Below are 24,072 nucleotides of genomic sequence, written 5' to 3'. Positions count from 1 at the left end.
TACAGGTGAGACAAACTAAGTCTTAAGGAGATCAAGTAAATTGCTGAAGGCTCCACCACCAGTTAACGGTGGAACAGAGCCTGCTTCCAGAGCCTCACTCTTAACTGCTCCCTCAGCTGCCTGTATAACACATTCCACTATTATGAAAACTCAGAGAAATGGAAGGCCTTCCAAAAATTTTCCCTTCGGAAAGCACTCCTCAAGACAGTACATCTCAGGTTCACCGGAAGGAATGAAAGGCATATCCATGGCCATTAATCAGAAGCAGCAAAGGGCTTATTATAGTCCAGACTTTTTCAGTTTGCAACTGCCAAAGAAACGTTTAGTCATGGGGTTGGAGGATAATAAAATTAAAATGAAACCTTGGGGAAATAATATGAATCACACCTTAAAACTACATATTTTTTAATCTTCTGAAGTCATGATTCTTTATATTTAAAGACAACTACTGGTTAACTAGAAATGAAACATCATGATCACTACCTTTATTCCCAAAGCAGTAACTAATTTTTTAGTCCAGATAGGAAAAGATATTTTAGACTTTCTTTGGTTCATTTCCTTTTTTAATTAAAAAGGAAAAGAGAGAGGGAGGAAAAGAAAGAAAGAAAAAAAAAGAGTTCCCAGCCCTTTTGCTTGAGGAAATAAAATACAGTATGTTTAAATTGCACTGTGGAGTCTAGATGTGTTTTTACCAGCATAATTTCAACTTCCTCTGAAAACATCTGTAAAAGAAATTACCGATAAAAGCACCCCACAGCAAATTTTAGAGCCAGCCAGAACAAAGTTAGAGATATATCTACTGCTAGGGCCCCTCTCCTGTCGTGCCCACCTCCTCCTTCCACAGGCTCTTCACTAAGAGGGAAGATATGGGAGAGGAAATCACACATAGCTTTAAGAAAAGGTTTTGTTGATGATGTCTTCATGATTTTGTACTAAGGGGGAAGGAGGAAGTAGAAAAATAGCACCCAGAATGTTCCTTAAAAGGTTATTAGCAATATTTCTCGTCAAATGCAACTCTGAAAATATTGCACTTAGCTTCTCACAAGGCTCGAGGTTTCCATTTGGGTATTTTCCTTCCTGAACTCTATTTTATCAATCACTAGTCAAATCAATCAATCAATATGTATGGAGAACCTATTCTGTGCAAAGCACTCTTCCAGGTACAAATGATTACAAAGTTAAACAAGAAGCTTAAAACCTAGATAGAATTCTTAGGAAAAGGTCTGGAGCCAGAACAAACAGTTAATTTGGAGGCAAAATAGGGGTAGGAGAGATTGGAGAAGGAAGAACCAATCACTTTTAAGATTTTATACACCATTTTTCTTTATAAGAAATATGTATTACCCTTTTTTAAAAAAATTCAAGGCCTTAGTCAGGGAGATAATATATAAAAATACAAGGGCATTCAAGTAATGAGTCAGATGACCATAAGCCTACTGGTGTATAGGCGGTTTGCCTGTTACTGTTCAATTTTAGTTGTGTTGATGAGAATACTGGTGTGTTTGACATGCTGAGAGATATTCAAGAACTATGGACTCCATTCAGTCCCAACACATTTCAATTTCTCTATCCAGGTTTATTTTACTAATGGTGACTTTAAGTTTCAATTTCAGTAGTCTCATGATGAAGAATATACTTTCATAATGCCCACCGGTCTCTAGCACGGCTCAATGTTTGACCACATAATCAGAAATTTCTGGCTTGCTCTGGGATGTATACGCTCATTGCCAAGATTTATGGAATGACATATCTTTCTGATGAATATAGTTGTTTTTCAGATGGATCAGGTTCTCTTATAATGAGCTACAATGATGGAGCTGAAGTTTGATCACCCAGACAAGCCAAGACAGCTGGCAAAATCTTAAAGTGTGATTCTTACTCATGAAAAACTGTGATTCTCTTCTGCAATTATAATTTCAATTTCTTCTAAGTAACTCTCCAAGTCTGTGAGCTTAGAAACACTTAGAAATGTGAGAAATACATATTCTCCAAATGACTCCTGATAAAATATCACCTAATCAGAGAATTATTCCCTCTCTTATTAAAATAGTACCTTTTTCTTCACCTTTATCCTCTATTTCTGTATGTTGATTTAACACATATCATCTGACTATATAATATTTGTTGTCTAATGTGTTTTTCCTGTACTAGAATGTAGCAAAGACTACTAGTCCTCCAGTATACACTCTCCCATAGACATAATGCCCTTGAATTTATCTTTGTCTAAGATCTTTCAGAATCAAGACTCTATTTCCCAGTTTTCTTTGGAATGAGGTAGTAATGATCATGTAACAAAATTCTGGCTAATGGCATGTTTTGGAAAGTGATGTGGACAACTTCTGGGGTGTGTCCTCTAAAAGGAATACGCAAAAAAAATAAAAATAAAAATAAATAAAAGGAATATGCATGCCATTTTTTCCTCCTCTTCTTCCTGTCATTGAGAACATGGATGAAATGCTGAGCCATCTGGACCATGTGGATAACAGAAATACACCACAATGACCCTGAGTCCCTGGAGGATGTTTGTAGGGTAAAATTTCTAAATAACCACAGACCACTCTTAAGTGACAAAGAAACATATGTCTATCTTATTTAAGCCACTTCTATTTTTGGTCATTGTTAAAGACAGAGAACCTATATCCCAACTACCATACTTCAACAGTGCAGAGATGCTTCTGTTTTTTTCACTGTTTCTCTATCTCCTTAACAGTACTGGCACATAGTAGCAGGTGCTTGATAAATATTTGTTAAATAAATGAATTAATCAAAAAATGTTCAAGTGTCATGTCCAGTTTGAGTCTGAGCATCTTTACTTATTTTAACAAATCTGCATTACATTGTTTTTGTTTGGTTTGGATTTTTTTTTTGCATCTTCTAATTAAGTTTATTCAGATCCTTGTCTCATTATTAAAAAAAAAAAAAAAAAAAAAAAAAAAAGATGCATTTCAAACCACTACTGCACAGAGCCTTTTGGTCCCCAAAGTCCCTAATCTGAAAAAACAGTTGAGGAAATCTTTTCAACAAGTTTCCATTACATAGCCATCTGACAGCATTAAAATCAACTAAGTATTAATAATCTGCTTCAACTTCTTCTAAGTATCCCATCCCATAAACTGGCAATAGTTAAGGGTAGAAGCACATAAGTCATTAACAACTTCAGTCATTTTCTCCATTACATCATGCTATGAACCTGGCCTACACTTTCTCCTGAGAAGGATGAAATGGAAATTGGTTATCCCCATTATCTCTTTGACATACACAAATTCTTGGGAGCTTTGTACTCCATCCTTTCCTTGCATATGACTAAAGTGAACTCAATGTTTACATGTTTAGGAAAAATTTTTCCAATTCTTCCCTGGCAAGTAATTAGATCTGATTAGTTCCTATTTGCCAGATATTAACTGCTTTGTAAAACTTTCTCATTTTCTCCTTCTCCTCTTCCTCCTCCTCTTTCTCCTGCAAAAAACCTTCCAAGTATTGCAGTTAGGGTTCAACTCATGAGCTACAAGGTTAGATGCCCTAACAGAGAATAGCTTGGTATACTGGGATGGTCTATGAAAGATTCCCAAAAGGGATGGGCCTTACTTACCAAGGCTTTATAAAATGGCCAGAGTCTTAAGAAGCAGAGGGAATGGAAGAATAACAGGAAGAGGGAATCAGCTCAGGCAAGGGCTTGGAGGCTGGCAGGGTACAGAATAGTACTATTCACAATAGCTTCAAACTGAGAACAAGTCAAATGACTATTAATAGTAGAGTAGATAAAGAGTAGGACAGTCATGAAATGGAATGGAATAGTACATAGCAATGAGAATGCACAAACTACAACTACAGGGATGAATTGCACAATATAATGCTGGGGGAAAGCATACAAAATAGTACCCTCTATGAATTCATTAATATGAAGTTCAAAAATAGGCCAAATGAATGTATGGTGTGAGAAGACAAGACTGGTTACTTTTGGGGGACAGAGAGAGAGAGACTGGAAGATGATACAAGTAAGGCTTGTGGGGTGCTAATTTCCATTTGCTGATTTTGGTACCAGTTACATCACTGTGTTTCCCTTTGTACTGCTTGTATATTTCTCTGTAACTATGTGATGCTTCCGTCCTCAGTCATCGGTCATGATCATCATCATCATCATCATGACTGCAAAGAGTAAAGAGCCAAGAATAGTAAGGACACTTCTCAAAAGAAGTTGTTATACATCCTAATGTTATTGGCACAGTGATGGATAAACTAACCAAAGAGCTAGGTTAGGAGCTCAGAGAAGACTGGTGCATGTATGGAACTTTGATAAATGACAAGAGGGGCATGTCAGATTACAGCTAGAAAATGGATACTGATATGAAAACAGATTAAAGTGAAATCCCTGCCTCATATCATACATAAAATCAAGGATTTAAACAGACTAGAGAATTAAATTGTCAAAAATAAAACTCATAGTAGAAAATACAAATGAATACTTTTAGCTTTCAGGTAGAGAAAGTTTTCTTAAAAACAAAAGGCATTGACCATAAAATAAAACTTTAATAAATTTGACTAAATTAAAATTTTGTATATCTTATTGAGAGAAATTTTACCAAAAAAATTTAAAACTGGGAAAAATATCAGCAATACACGCAAATGAAAATGGATATCAGGAATATACAAAAACTACACATCAATCAGAAGCACAAGCAACCCAACAGAAAATGGGCAAAAGATCTCAGGCATTTCACAGAAAAAAGAAACAATGATGGTGCCTTGGTGGCTCAGTTGGTTAAGTGTCCGACTCTTGATCTCAGGTCAGTTCTCAATCTATGGTCATGAGTTCAAGCCCCATGTTGGGCTCCATGCTGGGTGTGGAGCCTACTTTAAAACAAAACAAAACAACACACACACACACAAACACAAATAAAAAAACAATGACAATGTGAAGATATGATTAATATTACTAGTGATCAGGAAATACCAAATGAACCTCAGAGAAAAGTTTTTAAACCTACTTGACTAGCAAAAATAAGTTGGAATATATCAAGTATTAGAAAGGATACAGATTCATAGAATCTTCTATATATCACAGGGGGTGGGGGAAGGGGCAGGGCATATAGTCTAAATTGGTGCAGCCACTTTAGGAAACAGTTTACCACTATCTTCTAAATTGAATATTCACATGCCCTATGTTCCAGCAATTCCACTCCTAGGTATACGTCCAAGAGAAAATTTTAGACGTGTATAACAAGCAACATAGACAAAAAAAAAAAGTCATGGAAGAACTATTTAAAATAGCATAAACATAAAAACAACCTAAATGCATATCAACTGGAAAATGCCTGAGGAAGCTATGCTATATTTACACAGAGGAATATTATACAGCAATCAAAATAAACTAAAACATATAACAGTATAAATAAAACTTAGAAATACAATGCATGGGGATCCCTGGGTGGCTCAGCGGTTTGGCACCTGCCTTCAGGCCAGGGCATGATCCTGGAGTCCCGGGATAGAGTCCCACAACAGGCTACCTGCATGGAGCCTGCTTCTCCTCTATCTGTGTCTCTGCCTCTCTGTGTGTCTCTCATGAATAAATAACTTATTTTCTTTTAAAAAAGAAATATAATGCATAAAAATTTTAAAAATTACACATACTATGCCTTTATGAAAAGTTCAAAACAAAACTAAAAATGCATATTTTTAAATTTAAATTTTATTTTATTTTATTATTTGTTATTTTTTAGTTTTTATTTAAATTCCAGTTTGTTAGCATACAGTCTAATATTAGTTTCGGATGTACAATTTAGTGATTCAACACTTCCATACAACACCTGGTGCTCATCACAAGTGCACTCCCTAATTCCCATCACCTATTTCACCCATCCCCCATCCACCTCCTTTCTTCTAACCATCAGTTTGTTCTCCATTGTAAAGAGTCTGTTTTTTGGTTTGCCTCTCTCTTTTTCCTCCCATGACCATTTTTTTTCTTTAAAAATGCATAGTTTTTAATATTAAGGTGGAAATAATGTGACATACAACTAATTAACTTTTAAAGTATAAAATGCAGTGGAATTTAGTATTATTATATAGTCCTTAAGTATACACATACATGCAACAACCTTGCATACAAAAGAAAGTAAGGGAATGACAGAAATGAGATTCAGGTAATGGTGTGGACAGATTAAAATTGGGAGAGCCAAGAGAGGAGGCTAACAGGCTAGATGTAGGGTTTTCCTAGCCTCAGTTTTAGATGGTGAGTTAGATAGGTGCTCATTTCAATACCAAAAACCAACTATATGAACAAACAAACACACCAGTCCTTTTTGCTTTACATCAACAGATGCTGCCAACAACCTTTGCAAAGTATAGAAGGCAATTTTCACAAGAGGTGCTTTGAAAACAAAACAGGGAGATTCCTATTCTGTTGAGAAAAATTATGTCACTTTAAATTTTATATGAAGCAATTTCCTTGGGGGAAAATGGCTAAGGCAAGATGTCAGAAGGCCTCTGAAATCAACATTACATTTGGAATAAACCAAATGTGGACTTCAGCAAGAAGAAAGATGGTCAATTTTCTTATGAAAATTGCCCACTGTAGGCAGAACAATCCTAACTCCTGACAGAACCCAAATGATAGCTCACCTCCTCCAGGAAGCCTTCTCAGACTATACAAACCCCCCTGCCACTCTTATAGCACTTGGAGACTATCCCACAATTTAGAGTTATTCCCTCAGGGTTCCTAAAGAAAACTTTGTATTTGTAGGGAGATAATTCAGAATTTTCGCTAAAAATTGAGGCTTAAGAATCAAAAAGAAAATAACAGCAGTGCCAAGTACTGTTCTAAATGCTTTAAAATTAATAACATTTTTATTAACATTTGTTAACATTTAACATAGAACAACCTGTTAATCTTACAACAATCCCAATAAGTAGGTTAAATTATAATCCCCACTTTAGAGGATAGGAAATAGAGGCACAGAGAGGTTAAGTAACTTTCATGAGGTCACAGTGCAAGTAAGTGGAGAGTCAGATCTGAACATAGGCCAGCTGGCTCCCAAGCTTACTTAATCACTATGGAGCCTTATACCTCGAATAACTTATGTTATAATACAATCAATTCACTCCTTGCCTATGGGTCAGAAACAGTGTTTGGCATCTGGCACAGGGCAGGAGAGTTGGCTTGGGAGCAACCCAGATTCCAGGCCTGGCTGTGAAACTGATGCCTGAGTGGACCCAGGCCTTCCTTTCAGCCTCAGTTTCCTTCTCTGTAAAATGAAGAGCTGGAGTTGACAGTCTCCAAGGCGCTTCCAGTGCTAATGTTTTATGAGCCTGGGATTGCTGGCTCAATTACTTGGGCCCAGTTTGGCCCTTCCTGCTGGGCTCAGTGTCTCTCACTGGCTCCACATCCCATAAATAAGAGAAAAAGAACACAGGAAAATATCCTCCTGAGAGACTGGGAGGGATCCCATGGCTGCTCCATATACTTTGAAGACCTGGTCGTTAACCAGAGGGAGCTACCTGCCAAGCGAAGGATGGAAAGAAACTAGACGAAGGGGAGAAATGAACTCAACAAAACTTGGCTACATTCAAATTTAAAGGGCACCTCAGAGTACTTAAAGAACTGACAATGTTATTGCAATAAGATGAGCCAGCTTCTTAAAGAACTGAAGATAGGAAAAGCTGTGAAAACTGGAATGGACCAGAGAACACAGAAAAAAGGTGACTGAATATGCACCAACCACGATCATTTACAATCTGGGAAAACTGGAACAAATGAAAGATAAGGCACGTGGCCTCCACCATTATTTACCATGAGCTCTGACAGGGCAGGTGACGTATCAGGAATCCATGTCTCTGGCTTTGGGGTTCAGAATCAGCTGACATTAATAGAGCACCTACTATGTGAAAGGCTGTATCATATATTTTCATCCTATTCTGAGAGATGAGGATCCAGATTCTAGTTCTGTGTCTTCCATTATTAGCTACGTGAATCTGGTCAAATAATTTCCACTGTGGAGGAACTTGTCTACTTTATCCATAAAATGAGGGAGTGAAAAAGGTTATAGAAGATAGGCATCCCAGCTGGAGAATTCTACAGTTCATGAAGTTATCAAATACTTATTTTATATTTACCTAGAAAAGCATTTGCACTATTTGTTTATATTTCAGACCACTAGAACTTAACAGACTCCATTGTGCTGAGCACATTATATATGAATCCAAGAAAAAATCTAATTGTAGCTTTGTTCTTCAGTAGCTCCTCTGATTGTCTTCCACATGATATGGTTCACCAGGATCACCTTGTATGGTTGAGCAGGTGCACCCTGTACAAGAGCACTTGGCCAAGAAGGCTTGTGGAGATGGGGCTAAATTTCATTCTCACCTGTGATATGAGCTTCGTGTACATGAGACTGAGTACAAGCCAAATGGGCATTGTGGGTTTGTGGGTATGTCCGAACTATCCATTGATACTGAGCAAGACTGTGAAGCAATGACCAAGTTTGTATACCAGTTCGTGTTGGATGCAAAACTTATAATTTTACCTTTACTCAAAACATTTCCAGATACCTCCTTTCACCTCTTGTCTGTTTATAAGGCCCCTAATAAAACCAATCCTATCCTTCACAGTCCTATATCAAATTGAGCTAAATCACCTTTAGCTAGGATGCTGGAATGGACTGTTTCTAAAATGCCCATCCAAGCTCAAAGGATGAAGACATTTTGCATAATGGTAACATAAGTGGAAAATGGAGTCTGCCTTTCAAGGTGATTTCTTAGAAAGAGACAACCCTTATTTAGCTGAGCATATCCTAGTCTTTCAACGAAATCTATTTTACTACCTTTATACTTCCAAAGCACAGTAGCTACCAAGTACTTGGAAAAAATACAGAAAAACAAAAACTTTGAGAGAAACATTTGCTAGATTCTGTTCTGGGCTTCTAATGTGTTGTCTCTACAACACACTTAGTACCACTACCAAGTCATTCATTTTGAAGCTCCTCATTTTTCTTGCAACAAAGTAGATGTGCTCTAGTTCACTCATATTCTTTTTCCTTTGTATTGTGATCAACAGGAACTCCAAGACCAATCATTCTGGATTTCCTGAGTCAGTCTCAATTTCAAATATTCTGCCCCTCTGTCCTCTCAACAAAAAGTTCCCAACTTTTTATTTGGAAAAGATGGTCGCCACAATAATGGCATTACCCTCACAAAATATTAGTCATGGCAGAGTCATACCCACACTACAGTGCCCTTATTTGGTATGTGGCCAACAAAAGAAGAACTTGCTGGTCCATCCAGGACATGAGACCATTTTCTTTGGCTCCATTAAAGAGAAAAATAATGAATCTGCTACTAAGCCAGTTTTGGATCACCAATTTAGAACTCAAATGAACATTTCTCTTATTCTAGAAGAGTTTTTCAAGGCTAAGAAATTACTATGTGATGGAAGGGTACATAATCTGGAAAAACTGAAGCCATGGGGTTTTCCAACTGCCAAACTCCCACATGCTGGCTCTCGAGACACATCCACATTCACTGTTAAAGTGTCACTGTTTATAATTTGATGCTAAATTTTCTGAAGCTAGGCTGCTCAACGTGGTATACAGATAAATTGATTCCTTGTTTTATTAAAACACAGGGATAAGATGAAGTAGGTGTTGGTGACAAAAATCACCTAATCTCAAGTTTAAAATGAAGTTATGAAAACTAGGCCAGCCTCACAATGAGGAAACCAAAGGGTCAGGTTTCAGTAAGCAGGTTCCCCTGGATGCTTACAGCCTTTATAGAAAGGAAACAGCTGACTCTGGCTTTGTTTTGCTGCCTCCAGAATAGTTTCGGAATCCCCTTTTCCCCAGGTACCTCAAACTGAAGCCTCAGAGCCTGGAGTAAGAAGGCTTATAATCCCGGGGTCATTTTATAATGTTTGCCAAGCATCTGAATATACAACCAGCCTCATTTTTTTTCCCTCCAACCTCACAACCCTGTGAAGGAGGTGAAAATGGTGGGACTACAGAAAGAAATGTTCCTGAGCAATGTTTTTCATACTTAGGGCAGTTGGTCAGAACCCTCAAAGATCACAGAAAACTTTAAATTAAAATGGAAAAATACTAAACTATGTTTGCACCAGTTTTGGTCATTCTAGCATGATCATGAATAAGCTATAGATTCTGAGTCAGATGTGTGCAGTTTGCTTTGGACTCTGTTCTTGCTTACTTACTTATAAAACTCTCAAAATGTACTTTTAAATTACAGCAATTCAGTGAAAAATTCAAACCTTCGGGCTTGGTTTCCTCCCCCTAGCAGGCTGAGTCATAAAAATAAATCTTAGCCATTTCAAGAGCCAACACACTCCTCAAGTTAAGAATTGGTATTGTTCCCCACATCTCTCATTTCATCCAAAGGTCACACCCAGATCACATTTGAAGACAGAGAAACAGCTTAAGGGCTCATCCAGCTCAAAGTTTGCACAGTTAATAAGGGAACAGAACCTCTTGCCAAGTTATAGGGATGAGTTACATCAGAATCTTCCAGAGGAACCTCTGAGGAGTGGTTATGAGAATGGGCTTTGGAGACAGCCCAACCAAGGCTGGAGTCCTAACACTGTGTGACCTTGGTCATGTCTGGAAAGCACAGTGCCTAGTATACAGTAAAAGCGCACCAAGTGCTTGCTTTTTTACTGCTATAGGCATTTCAGGGGTTAGCCATTGATGAAGAAGCATCTCTCCTGTGCCCATTCACTACTGCAAGTGCTGGAGAGTGACTACAGCGTTCTCTCCAAATCAAGCTTCTAGGAGGCACTGCTGGGGGAGGTAGAATATTTACTCCACCATAAATCCAGAGTCAAGACTTAAATCAGGAAAATCACAGATTGTTGGGCTTTCAGAGATAAGATGAAATGTGTAACTTATAATGTATTAACATATGCAAATTTTATAGTACACAGCAGGCAGTGAATACATGTCTGCCCTCACTTTTTAAAAAAGTATTTATTTATTTAGAGAGCATGAGCAAGGGGGAGGAACAGGCAGAGAGGGAGAGAAAGAATGTCTAGCAGACTCCACACTGAGCAAGGAGCCAGATGCAGGGCTGGATTCTATAACCCAAGATCATGGCCTGAGCCAAAATCAAGACTCAAACGCTTAACCGACTATGCCAACCAGGCACCCCTATCCTTACTTCGTTTTCAAAGGAACGAAAAATCTCAGCAGTGACCTGCTTAAGGTCATACAACCAGTTAATGGGAGAGCTGGAATTGATACTTAGGTCTTATTTTGGGTGTGTGGGGGAGGATGCTGCCTCAAGTTTATTCCTGATAGTACTGGGGGTCAGATGGTATGAAGAAACTGACCAAATACCTCCCCAGCTTAAGAATGATCTCCTCAACACAGCATGCTGACCCTATCCCTTTACTACCAACCCCACCTCTGACCACCACTGAGAAACAGAAGCTAGATCCCCTCTGGTCCATGGTGGAAATCTGTGCCTGTACAGACTACAGGTTCCGAAGGACAGGGACAGAGCTCCAGGATCTTCGAGGAGGGGGTTTCTTTCCTCTGTGGCCCACTGCAGATAAACAGCAGTCTTAGATGCTCCCCTTGTAAATGCAAAACATATGGAAACTTTCCCAGGGGGTTTTGCAATTGAAATGGTCACAGACAAGGAGATCTACAAATGTCCCCTCTTTGTCTTTCAGGCCAAGTCTGTGGAGGTAACAAGCATAGGTCTCTGGGTTCACAGGACTGAAAAAGGCCTTTCTGAATAACAATGGGAAATTCTGATTCTGTCCTAGATATTGCTCAAAGAAAGTGTTTCCAAGCTCAGATGGTCAAAGGGAGGACAGCTTAAAAGCCTGCACTGGGTCTGGGGAAGGAGAGAAGGAGACCTCAGCAGTGAGCGGAAACTGCTTTTCTTTACTTATAATTCAAGGAATCATTTGAGAAATACATATCAGCACTGGCTGGAACTCTGGACTGGGGTCCATGCTGGGGAGGGGTTCCCAGGAAAGGACCACCAAGAGGATGTGAAATCTAAGCTCAGGACTAAAGGATGGGTAGAAACTAGCCAGGTAGAGAGGGATGTTCTAAACCAGGGGGAATTTTACTTTACAGGGCCAGATAATAAATATTCTAGTCTTTCCAAGACATATAGTCTCAATTAGCGCTCCCTGACTGTGCTGTTACAAGGAGAAAGCAGCTACAGAAAAATACATGAGTATTAAAAGGAATGAATGAGGCTGTGTTCTAATAATCTTCATTTGTGAACACTGAAATTTCAAATCCATATAATTTTTACATGCCATGAAATATTCTTCTTTTGATTTTTTCTGAATGCTTCAAAAATGAGGAACCATTCTTAGCTTGTATTTTAACAATATGTGCATTAAGGAATAGGAGAGGGATTAGTCAAGGCCATTCCTGAACTAAAAAGATGATAGGCGTTTCTAAACCACAGATTCTCTTAGATCCTCTACCCAGGTCTGGGACTAAAGTGAGAAAAGTGAGCTACCTAGGGCTCAAAATTTAAGGAAACATTAGTTGATAAGTAGAGAGCTAGCACCAGCCAGACCCTGAGATTGAGTGCCTCCTTAAAAGTTACCACTCAGGCACCCTGCTAGTCTCAGCCTAGTCTTGGTCCCACCACTTGTACATAATGAAGTACATTACTGTTACGTGGTGACCTCCTTAATCAGCCTTGCCTTGGATGCATTCCATGCAATGCACAAGTTTGCAGATGACAATCTGCCATTGCTCTGGGGTGCAGAATTTAGATAATAAGAAAAATGGCCTATATAATACAAGCTCAGGCAGAAGAGGAGTGAGAAACTATGCAGACTGGAGTTCAGAAAGAATTGGGGGAGAAGGAAGATAAAAAATTTGACTTAACCATTGTTGCTAGTAGGGCAAATTTGAAAAAGACGACTGAGAATGAGATTAATATCCAAAGAAAATACTTAAGTTTCACTATGAATTAAAATTGTAAGCCTTCTTTGCTACTTTCTTGACTTGCATTCATTATATCCACGTCCATACCTGTACCTCTATACACACACACACACACACACACACACACACACACACACACGTGAAAATAGACTTACATCCAGAAATATAAAGAATTCAATAATAAAAGAAATTTAAAAATAGGCAAAAGATATGAATAGGCATTTCTCCAAAGATGTACAAATTGCCAATATGCACAGGAAAATGTGTTCAACATCATTAGCTATCAGGAAAATACAAATCAAAACTACAATGCAATATTACCTCATATCCATTAGGATGGCTATAACCAAAAAGGCGGACACTAAGAAATGCTGGTCAAGATATAGAAACATTGGAACCCTCACACACTGCTAGTGGGAATGCAGAAAGGTGTGGCTGCTTTGGAAAATAGTCTGGCAGTTCTTCAGAAGGTTAAACACAGTTATAAAACTCAGTAATTCCACTCCTGGATATGTACCCAAGAGAAATGACATATGTCCACACAAACACTTGCATATGGATGTTCACAGCAGTATTATTTATACCAGACAAGAAGTGGAAAGAATCTGATGTCTAACAACTGATGAATAGATAAATAAAATGTCATATGTTCATACAATGGAGTATTATTCAGAGGTAAAAAAACAAAGTACCTACACATGCTACAGTAGAGATGTACCTTGAACCTTAAAAATATTATATTGTGTTCAGTACACTGGTATTAAAATTTAAAAATAGGGGATCCCTGGGTGGCGCAGCGGTTTAGCGCCTGCCTTTGGCCCAGGCGCGATCCTGGAGACCCGGGATCGAATCCCACGTCGGGCTCCGGGTGCATGGAGCCTGCTTCTCCCTCTGCCTGTGTCTCTGCCTCTCTCCTCTCTCTCTATCATAAATAAATAAAAATTTTAAAACAAAAAAAAAATAAAATTTAAAAATACATTATGCTAAGTGAAAGAAGCCAGTCACAAAAGAGAGCACATTCATATGGTGGTCTAGAATAGGGAATAAGGAAACTTAGAGATCAGAAAGTAGATCAGTGGATGCTTCTGGGTGGGGGAGGGGAGACAGCATGAGGAGAATGAAGGCTGATAGCTAGAGGGTATGGGGTTTCCTTATGAAGTAATGAAATGTTCTAAAATTGTGGTGATGGCTGCACATATCTGTGAATAGGTCAAAAACCGCTTAATAAAGCTATCAAAATAAAGAAGACTATCAATAAAGTTATCAAAAACAGAAGTAATCAATTTCTCCTTGCCTCCAAAGAGATCTGCTTTAGGGATTCAAAGTATGGGCTCTCCTTATCCTTGAAAGATAATGTAATCTCTGTATTGCTGAAGACTGTTTGAGGGGTGATGGCCTAAATGACTGGGATGGGGCAGGGGCTCAAGGGCTAAATGTTGGCTAGGGTTTGGGATTTGGATGCCTGAGCTCTGCAGGACTCATATTTAATATCAGGCTCTGAATGCATCCAGGCCAGCTGCTAGAAAAAAGAACCAATGGATGGAAAACCATGTTAGTGTCATAAGGGTCTTCAAGACCAGAAAATGACCCAGCACCACTGTCTGAGAAGAGCTTTTCAGGGAGGGCCCTCTCCTCATGAGTCATGAGTTAGTCTCGTCATGGAAGAATCAGGGGATAGTCACCCCTCACTCCCAATGATGCTTCAGTCCCTGATGCTGGATCCTGTGGTCACTGGAGAAGAAACCTCCACACTACTCCAGAAGGCCTATAAGCCCTCGAGGGGACTTATATTTGAATCAGCACCCAGGGAGGGGACCATGGGAAGAGGAACACTATTATCACTCATGACTACAGGAGGTCATTCTATGGGCAGCCCAAATCCCTCCTGCATAAAAATGCAGAGTGTGCATTAGATCAAGACTCCATCTGATAGTCTTATTCTGGCCTATGGGTTCTGATTCTTTTCAGGCCACATTTTAACCATGGTCCATATCCAGGGATGAGGCCTAATTCTCATTATGCAGGACATCTGGAGAAAAGGAACAAAACAAGCCTAGTGCTGTTACTGTCCCAGGCTACTGTATGAGTAACAGTGGCCATGAATATATATTCACCTTAAATTTAGTGTCCAGGGTCAGCATTTTTCATTGTCATTCCATTTTTTTGCCGAATCCTAGCCAAAGAGCTGGTAGACAGAGATATGGAAGCAAATTTATCCTAAAATGCCCCCATGCAGCTAATACGGGAAAGCTGTCCAATCACCACAGTGTCAGCCTCTGACAGCCTGTCACATTTTCCACTGATGCACCAGACGTGACTAAACTGTGCAGGGGCTGTCCGTCCGGCATCTGGGTTCCCTTTCACTGTGCTCAACAGGAAGGGGACAACATCGTCCTATATCCATGTCACGAACTTGACGTGACCCTTAGAAATGGAAGAGGGGGCCTGGCATGCCACCAAGCCCAGGCTTTTAGTTTTGCCTGCACACCCTGTGAAATTTTAATTATTTCAAGGTCCACATTATACCCAATGTGTAGGGAGACCAAATTTCCAGAGGAGAAAATGAAACATATTGCTGTTTCAGCAGCCACCTATGACAACACTGGACAGCAGAGCCCAGTGGATATCTGATCATCCCTAAAAGTTACAACTTGCAAGAATAATTTATTATTGGTTGATCCCTTGACACATAACTGAGAAAATATGGACTCAAAGACATATATACTGACAAAGGTATTTATGTTAAGCCACTCAAAATTTTTTCATTGCCCCCTACGTTTAAATTTTCTCTGCAAAAGAGTAGAATAAAATGTGCAGAAGAAAGATATATTTTAGGAGGAAGAAAGGAGGATAAGAGCTAACAACACAGAAGCTGGTTTGACTTTCTAAGTTACAGTTTTTGTAGTCTGATTTTTTAAAAAATGAATAAGATTTCATTTTTTCCTATTTTGACACCCATATCCTTTTACAATAAATCCTCTTGCAGACCACAGCAGAGAGATAAATTAAGTGATAGTATGGGAGCTGGTGGCCCTTCTGCCCTGGCCACCCTCCCCTCCTCCATGCTCCATTCTTCAGTGTACATGGAACTCCGCTTACATGAATGATTCCAGCACAGGCAGGAACTTCTGGTCCTTCATCTTCAGAATAACTCTTAAGTACCCTAAACTCCCCAAAATTCAGGCAGGGAGAGAGGTTTTTTAGAAGGAAAAACACTCTTAGCCTACTTTCAACCTGGAGACTTGACCCACACCTGCCAAAATATACCCTCTTGTTAAGCCAATAAACGTAGAGCAGGAGAATAAGGAGTGTGGCTGTAACTGGATAAGAGATAGGATTTTCATTTCTCACAAGCAGGGGGAGGAGGATACCAATATGATTAGTCAGTCAGCAAGCATTAATCCTCATTAACATCTTCCATTCTTCCTGCACAGCTGTGCAAACATAAATTAATTGGGTCATTTTGACGAAGCATACATGAAAAAAATTTCAGTGTGAGGCAGAGGAACTAACTGGACACATAACACATTCTTTAAATGTGTAGGAAGGAAAAAAAATAAATATGTAGGAAGGACTATACAAGCTACCACATCATAAACTGAGAGACATACATTCAAATTCACCTCACCATAAACTCCCCTATGGGAGAAGCTCCAAAGAACAGAAGGCGGTGGGCACGTGTTCATGACAAAGCATGTAATAAATTGCCAGAGTGAGAACAGTGGCTCCCACTCCTTGCCAGATACTGTGCTGTCAACTTCACATGGCCATTTCATTTAATCCCCTAATATTATGATTACTTCCAGTTTACATATAAGGTAATTAGAAACAAAGAGGTCAAATAACTTGCCTGAAATCACACCTAGCCATAAATGGTGAAGTCACTGTGGTCGACTTTCAGTTCGGGCTGGCTGACTCCAGAGACCGTTCCTAAAATGACACTGTCCTGTTTTTCACATACTTGGGATTATGCTTGCATCATGGAGAGTAGGAAAATGCTATGGCCACTTCTTGTCCTTAATAAATTTATAATCTGATCAGGGAACCAGGATGGCTACATGTGAAATGATCAGGAACGGGAGCACTGTACTAGGGTCTGCTTTGTTCAGGTGAAGGAAGCTGCTTATAGGAGTTGGAGGAAGTGGCTAGAATTTATCTGTGCAATTTTGAGAAAGATTTCTACCAGACTCTATGCTAAAAACTGAGATACTGAGAGAATACTATACTTTAGAAAATACGGAGTCATTCCTGCCATGGTATGGTTAGAATATTCAAAAAGGGCTCTCCCTTTCAGAACTCTCCCTTCAGAAAGGAGTGGACCATCAATCCATTCCCCAGCTTCATCTTAAGTGTTAATAAATTTGCCCAACGGCCTCCTGCAAACCCAGTCAGAAAGGAGAAAGGACTTCCTGGAGTTCACTCTGACTGAGGTGTGGCAACCTCTCCCAGCCTCCAGAGACTAAGGGAGGATGATTTGCATCATCTCTTTGGTTCTTTTCACTGGAAATTACCCATCCCAGGGCCTCTGACTGACAGAAAGGGGCTGAGTGGAGCTAGGGATCTGTGGGCTTTCTCAGGAGAAGTGGCAATGCTCCAGAAAGTGGAGGAGTGAGTATGGTCACGCCAGAAATCATTCTGCAATTACTTACAGCAGGCTCATGACCCTTGTGCCTGAGTAAGGGGGAAGGGGTGGGACATGTGGCCTGTGATAACGGTTCTCAATCAATCAGCTTACATTCTCTTTGCTGCATTTAAATTTCTGTTGCATTCTTAACATTCAACTTCAGGTGTGCATGAATTTTTTAAATTCCTGCATTTTTAATTGGGAAGACACATTACTGTGATGAGCTCCTTTCTCTTTGTGTGGATAATTTAGCCAGAAGAGCTGGGGAGCCTGCGTGTCATTGACATCACCTTGCTTGTAACTCAGGTTTTATGAGGAATAAGGTGAAGCAGTAAAAACGAATCAGCCGACACTTGCTGGGTGAATGGTAGGTTCAATGCACAGAAAGAAGGGCTTGTCAGTCATCACTTTTCAGGCAGGCTTTCAGCTCAACCCTGCCACTCCTGAGAACCCAAGCAGTGTCAGGGACTTTAAGACAGTAAATATTCCCCAAACGTCCTGACCAAAGAGCAAAGAGCTCAGTTAAAGCTCCTGGACAGTGGTTCTCAACTCCATAGAATCATAGAATCACCAGGGAAACTCTGAAAAAACATTCATGTTGTACCCTACCCTACTGATTCTGATTCAGAGGGTCTAGAGTGGGGCCTGGACACTGTGGTTCTAGTACAGAACCAGGGTTAGAACTGCCACACTGAACACAGCTAAGTCCATTAAGCATCACTGAGTATGGCTACTCAATCAACAGACACTGAAATGAACATAATTCTTCTGTTCCTTTAAAAGCTTACTCTCAATTTTCTTTTTCTGGATCTTGAGAAACTAAGAGTCTAGGCTCCTTGGATTACAATCCTTAGTTATACCACTTAGCAGTTAACTAACCTTGGACAAGGTACGTCTCAGGGGAGATTCCATTTTCTTAGAAAAACAATGGGGTTAATACTCATACCAGTATCCGAGGATAGCTGAGGGGATTGCATCAATAATGTAAATTATGTAACCCAACGTCTGGCACATGTAAAATGCACAGTAAGTATTAATTACCACGACTGATGATGATGATAGTAAAAATATACCAGTTGTGTTCCAATAAAAATAATGTTTTTCTGAACTGGGTATTTATTCACAAGGCCAGGTTTCAAAGAATTGTGAAATGCTAAAATGTGAGAATTAGACATTTTAGCATATCTTTAAATTATGAATATAGGCAACAAGCCTTAGCAGCAGGAATAGCATCTGTGATCTTGTCACCAATAGAAATCACAGATATTTCCATATATTACAGTCATGGTCAAATCCCTAAAAGAGTATTTATATTCAGGGTGACCAACTGCCCTGGTCTGGCCAGGACTAAGGGGTTTCCCTGGATGCAGGATTTGCAGTGCTAAACTGACAAAGCCCCAGGGAAACCATTCCCTACTGATATTCCTACTACTTTGAAATTACAGTAGTTATCGCCTTACTGAATGCCACTGTTTAATGTGTTAATAAGGAAGCACCTACCATATATCACAATTTCAAACAATATCTTGGTAAATGTACATATGGCCACATAATCTGTGTCCTCGCTAATATTTTATATTTCATTTGATGCATTTAAAAGCATTCTTCTGAGTCCAGAGGCTTCACTGAATTGCCAAAGGGGTCCATGGCACAAAAAAGACAAAAAGGGAAGAAAGTGGGAACACTGGTTGGAAAATGGAGGAAACCAGATTTTTAGTTCTTTTAGGCCCTGCAACCTAAAAACATAGGCATGTACCTCCAAAGGACATGACTAGATAATCAGTCAACGGAGCTTCTTTCCCACTATCAGGAGTCTGTCTTATAATCTTACATACAGTAACTAGGGAATCTCCCTAATTTCTGCACTCCTGATGACATATATATGTATATTTAGTTACTTAAATCGTTGCAAAGTTAACTCAATCTTAACAGCTATCAATTGGAGTATCTGTTAGGTCTCTTAGTTTCCAGTAACTACAAATGCTTCCCCTAAGAATCACAATTTGACAGAACTTAAAACTTTCCATGAACTAAAACAATGGAAAATTGGATTTTTAAAGATCAAGTTTAAAGATGTGGTCAAAAAGAAACTTTAACTCTTACCCGATACCACTCGGCTTCTGACAGGCACTGGCTCCCATCTTGCCTAATTGCCACCACTGACAGCTGTTCCAGAACTCTCCCACGGGGTAATAAGGGACCACTTCTCTTCTGATCGATGTAACTATAAGCTTCCAGCCCAATGTGACCAGAAGGCAGAGTTCTCATGATTGCCCTTGTCCCAGTATACACAGATTTCTTTACTTCTCTGTCATTTTTACAAAATCTCCTCACTAACAAAGTGGATCTCTCCTTTTTGTTTTTAAAAAAATCTTCTACATCTTCACCATTATCAGGGAAGTCTTCAAAATGGCTCAGAAAGGTCTTGGCAGGTGGACTGTTAGTTAGGTCCTCCCTGTGAAAGCTGTCACTTGAACATACCACACTGGCCCTTTGGCAAGAATCTTCAAAGCACAAGTATTTGTCATCCAAGGCATCATAATCATCACACTGCAGCTGTCCATTCTCATTATCACAGTTTTCAGCCAATTCCATGAGTTTACAGGTATATGCCACGTAATTTTTCTTTTGCTCCCCGCCAAAACCAGATGACAGTGGCACACAGTTTCCACAGTCATCCAATATCAAGTCACCTGACAGGGTACAGAAAGTGTCTGACATCCTTCTGTCAACTTCATAATTAAAGATTTGAAATGCTGCTTTGTTGCTGTCAGGGTGCGCCTGGCCAGTATCTACAATGGCTGACTGACTTCCTAAGGTACTAAAGTCCATTAGGCCTGGAGGCCTAAAGTCCATGGGAGGTCTGTTGACTTCCAGTTGAATTCCAGGGAATACCTTTCTTTCCAGTGAGGATGAGATTCCAGTTTCCAAACATGGGTCTTCCTCCATAACAGAATTGCACGTGTCATAAGACTGGCTCTGAGGCAGGACGCACTGGCGGTTTGTCAGGATGTTGTTATGGTTAATGTTAAGGTTTTTCACAGAAACTGGTATGCTTTCTGTCCAGCACTCTTCATTGCTGTTCTCATCACTTGCTATTTTCTCCCTTGCTATAGAGAGAATTTTGGGCAAGTTGCTTCCAGAAGATTCTTCTTTAAGCTTGTTCATCCACGGGATGGTAGAAGTCTGCTCACTCTGCTTGACACTATGTGCCTTTGGAACACTGATGTCTGAGACCTTTTCACTACTTTCATCTACAGCCGATGGAGCAAATGTCACTTTTCTTTGAGTCACAGGTGTGAGAACAGAAGCTGCCATTTCTTCAGAAGTCATCCTGACCCACACACACAGGTTTTAGCTATTGCTGTCTCTCCTCCCTGGCGATCATGTCAAGATTTTTATAAAACAACTTATTGTTAAAATAATCTCAGATATACAAGTCCTCTGAGAAGCACTGTGACAATTTCTTTGATTCGGGTGCATTAAGAGCCAAATATATTTCCCTAGTTGTCACTTCCTGTCATGTCAATACGTTTTTCTAGACCAGGGTTTCAAGGTGGTAGTTCAACTTTCTTTACTCTGTTAGTTGAAGGAATTCTTTTTGAGATTTTTACTGGGGATTGCATTCTGTAAATTCTGATCACTGACTTACTAATGTTTTAAAAATCCAGTTTGAATGTTTCCTGTAAGAAAAAGACATGATGTCAAACACTGTGACATGAAATAAATTTTTAAAACTGAACTCATAATAATTCTAAGCTAACACAAAATATGAACTAATTTTGAGGAAGGAGCTTTGCAATCTTATAGTTACTTTTAATGCTTTAGGTATTTATTTTTCTGATTTAATATTTCAGAAATTCTGTTTCCAGACAAAGTGAAGTCATAACAGAGACCAGAATTATCCCCCCACCTTAAACAACTGAAAAAAATCATTTAAAAAAATGGCTTTTACGTATTGAACAACAGGTAACACAGAATAGTGATTCCTGAAATAAGAAAAAAACTAAATGAGATGAGTCCTATAAATGCCCTAATTTACAGCTTGAGAGTTTTTAGGCTACAAGGGAGGAAAGGGGAACTCAGGTTGAACCCAACAGAGTGCTGATATAAAGAAAAAAATTAAGAGTTCAATAATCCCATAAAAACTGGAGAAAGAAGACAAATTAAATGGAGAGAAGCAAAAATAAGAATGGCAGCAGGCTTCTCATGAGGAACAATGCCATGGGGAGAAAAGTGGGGTGGATGGGCGAAATAGGAAATGGGGATTGAAGAGTGTACTTATAATGATGAACAAATAAAATAAAATAAACAATACAACCAGATGAGAGTGGAGTAAATCTTTAAAGTACTAAAAGAAAAAATACTGCCAACTTAGATTTCTATGCTCAGCAAAAATATCTTCTGAAAACAAAAATAAAATAAAAACTTTCTAGACATACAAAAGCTGAAAGAATTCATCACCAGAAAATTTGCCTATAAGAAATGGTAAAGGAGGGGCAGCTCTGGTGGCGCAGCGGTTTAGCGCCGCCTGCAGCCTGGGGTGTGATCCTGGAGACCCAGGATCAAGTCCCACATTGGGCTCCCTGCATGGAGCCTGCTTCTCCCTCTACCTCTCTCTCTCTCTCTCTCTCTGAATAAATAAAATTAAAAAAAAAAAAAAGAAATGGCAAAGGAAGTACTTTAGGTAGAACAAAAATGATACCAGATAGAAATCTGGATCCATGCAAAAGAATAAAGAGTATGGAAAATGTTATTAAATATGTGTGTAAATACAATTTTTCTTATTGTAAACCACTTAAGACAGCTGATCTTTTAAAACAAAAATAATAATAATGTGGCGTTTCTAACAAATGCAGAAGAAAAATAAATGACAATAACACAAGGTCCAGAGAAGAGAAAAGGAAGTATATATTGTTGTAAGATTATTTTCTACATTAATTGGTATAATTATACTTAAAGGCAAGCTGTCATAAGTTAAAGATGTATACTGTAAGCCCCAACACAACCACTTTAAGAAAAAATGCAGGTAATAAGTCAAAATATTAGAATCATAAAAAATTTCAAGTAATCAAAAGGTAGAAAAAAAGGAAAAGATGAACAAAGAAAAATGTGGCAAATGTGACTGTGTACTCCCTCTGTTTCCTTTGAATAAGAAATTATTGGTGAATAATTATAAATTATTCTATAATTTATATATATTCTAATTTCTTATAAGAAATTATAAGGTGAATATAAATGGACATAAAAAATTCAATTTATGAAAAGCATTATGAAAAATGAATTCAGTTTATCTTTATTCTCCAAATTATTGAACCCTGTTCTATACTGGGAAATGTATAATAGGCTAGATATCCAGGACCTGCTTGCAAGTCTATTGAGAGGGAGAACTGGACAAATGTCAATTCAGTATGGCAAGTGTAATTATCAAGGATATACAAGTCACTATGAGACTATGGTTGCACATCACAAGTATACTATTCCTTTGTAGATAAAGCTGTCCTTTCCAAGAAAATTGATGAGCATTCATGTTCTGCTATTAACACCAGATTTGACCTGTCTTTGCCCTTTGCCACACAGGTGTCCCTCCTCCCCTTGCTTCTCTCTTTTCCTGTTATCCCGAAGAAGTAGCAACCCCTCCTCCCTTACATATATGCCCCTCAAGTGCAATCACCTGCTCTAGCATATGCAGTCTTCACAACTATCTTAAAAAAAAATCAGAGGTGGGCAGCCCAGGTGGCTCAGGGGTTTAGCGCCGCCTTCAGCCCAGAGCCTGATCCTGGAGACCCAGGATTGAGTCCCATGTCAGGCTCCCTGCATGGAGCCTGATTCTCCCTCTGCCTGTGACTCTGCCTCTTTCTCTCTGTGTCTCTCATGAATAAATAAATAAAATCTTTAAAAAAAAAAAAAATCAGAGGACACCAGATACTTCACAGGGAGTCAATCGGCCCACAATGAGCAGCAATGTACTGATTCAACTTAAGCCTTCCACCTTTCACATCCTCCTCCCAGCTTGGTTTCTTTTTTATTTTCTTTGGGGAAAAAATGCCTCTATTATTTTTGGAGATATATGTTCAGTGTAAACCAACTCAAATGATGCAGGAAACACAATGAAAAAAATTTTCAACTTAACATAAATCCCACTATCCAGAGATAACCACTATTAATAGTTTGAGGAAATCCCTTTCAGAAGGCTCCCTATGCATCAACACACAGAGATATAGTATATAATTACACACGCACCAGATCATGCTGTATATCCTGCTTTACACCTGTTTTTGTTTTTGTTTTTTTTTTACAAATTCAATTCATGAACAGCTTTTCATGCCAAGAACTACATAGATAATTTTATTTTTTTTATTTTAAAGTTTTTCATTTATTTATTCACTAGAGACACACACACAGAGAGAGAGGCAGAGACACAGGCAGAGAGAGAAGTAGGCTCCATGCAGGCAGCCTGACACAGAACTCGATCCCGGGACTCCAGGATCACGCCCTGAGCTGAAGGCAGGCGCTCAACTGCTAAGCCAC

General features: G+C 39.1%; 1 protein-coding gene across 3 annotated transcripts in view; it reads right to left on the bottom strand.

Moving 5' to 3' along the window:
* PLCE1 (phospholipase C epsilon 1) overlaps nt 1–24,072 on the bottom strand; it is a 323,410-nt gene that overhangs the window by 260,735 nt on the left and 38,603 nt on the right. For all 3 annotated transcript variants that reach the window (XM_055300238.1, XM_055300237.1, XM_055300239.1), the window contains exon 2: nt 19,645–21,224. In XM_055300238.1, coding sequence (XP_055156213.1) covers nt 19,645–20,874 — 1,230 coding nt within the window. In that variant the 5' untranslated portion in view covers nt 20,875–21,224. The remainder of the gene's footprint in view (nt 1–19,644; nt 21,225–24,072) is intronic.

The sequence above is a fragment of the Nyctereutes procyonoides genome, unplaced genomic scaffold, assembly GCF_905146905.1.
Source record: "Nyctereutes procyonoides isolate TBG_1078 unplaced genomic scaffold, NYPRO_anot_genome, whole genome shotgun sequence".
NCBI classification, from domain to species: Eukaryota; Metazoa; Chordata; class Mammalia; order Carnivora; family Canidae; genus Nyctereutes; species Nyctereutes procyonoides.
The sequence above is the reverse complement of the archived record's forward strand: the minus strand, read 5'-3'. Positions and strand labels throughout refer to the sequence as shown.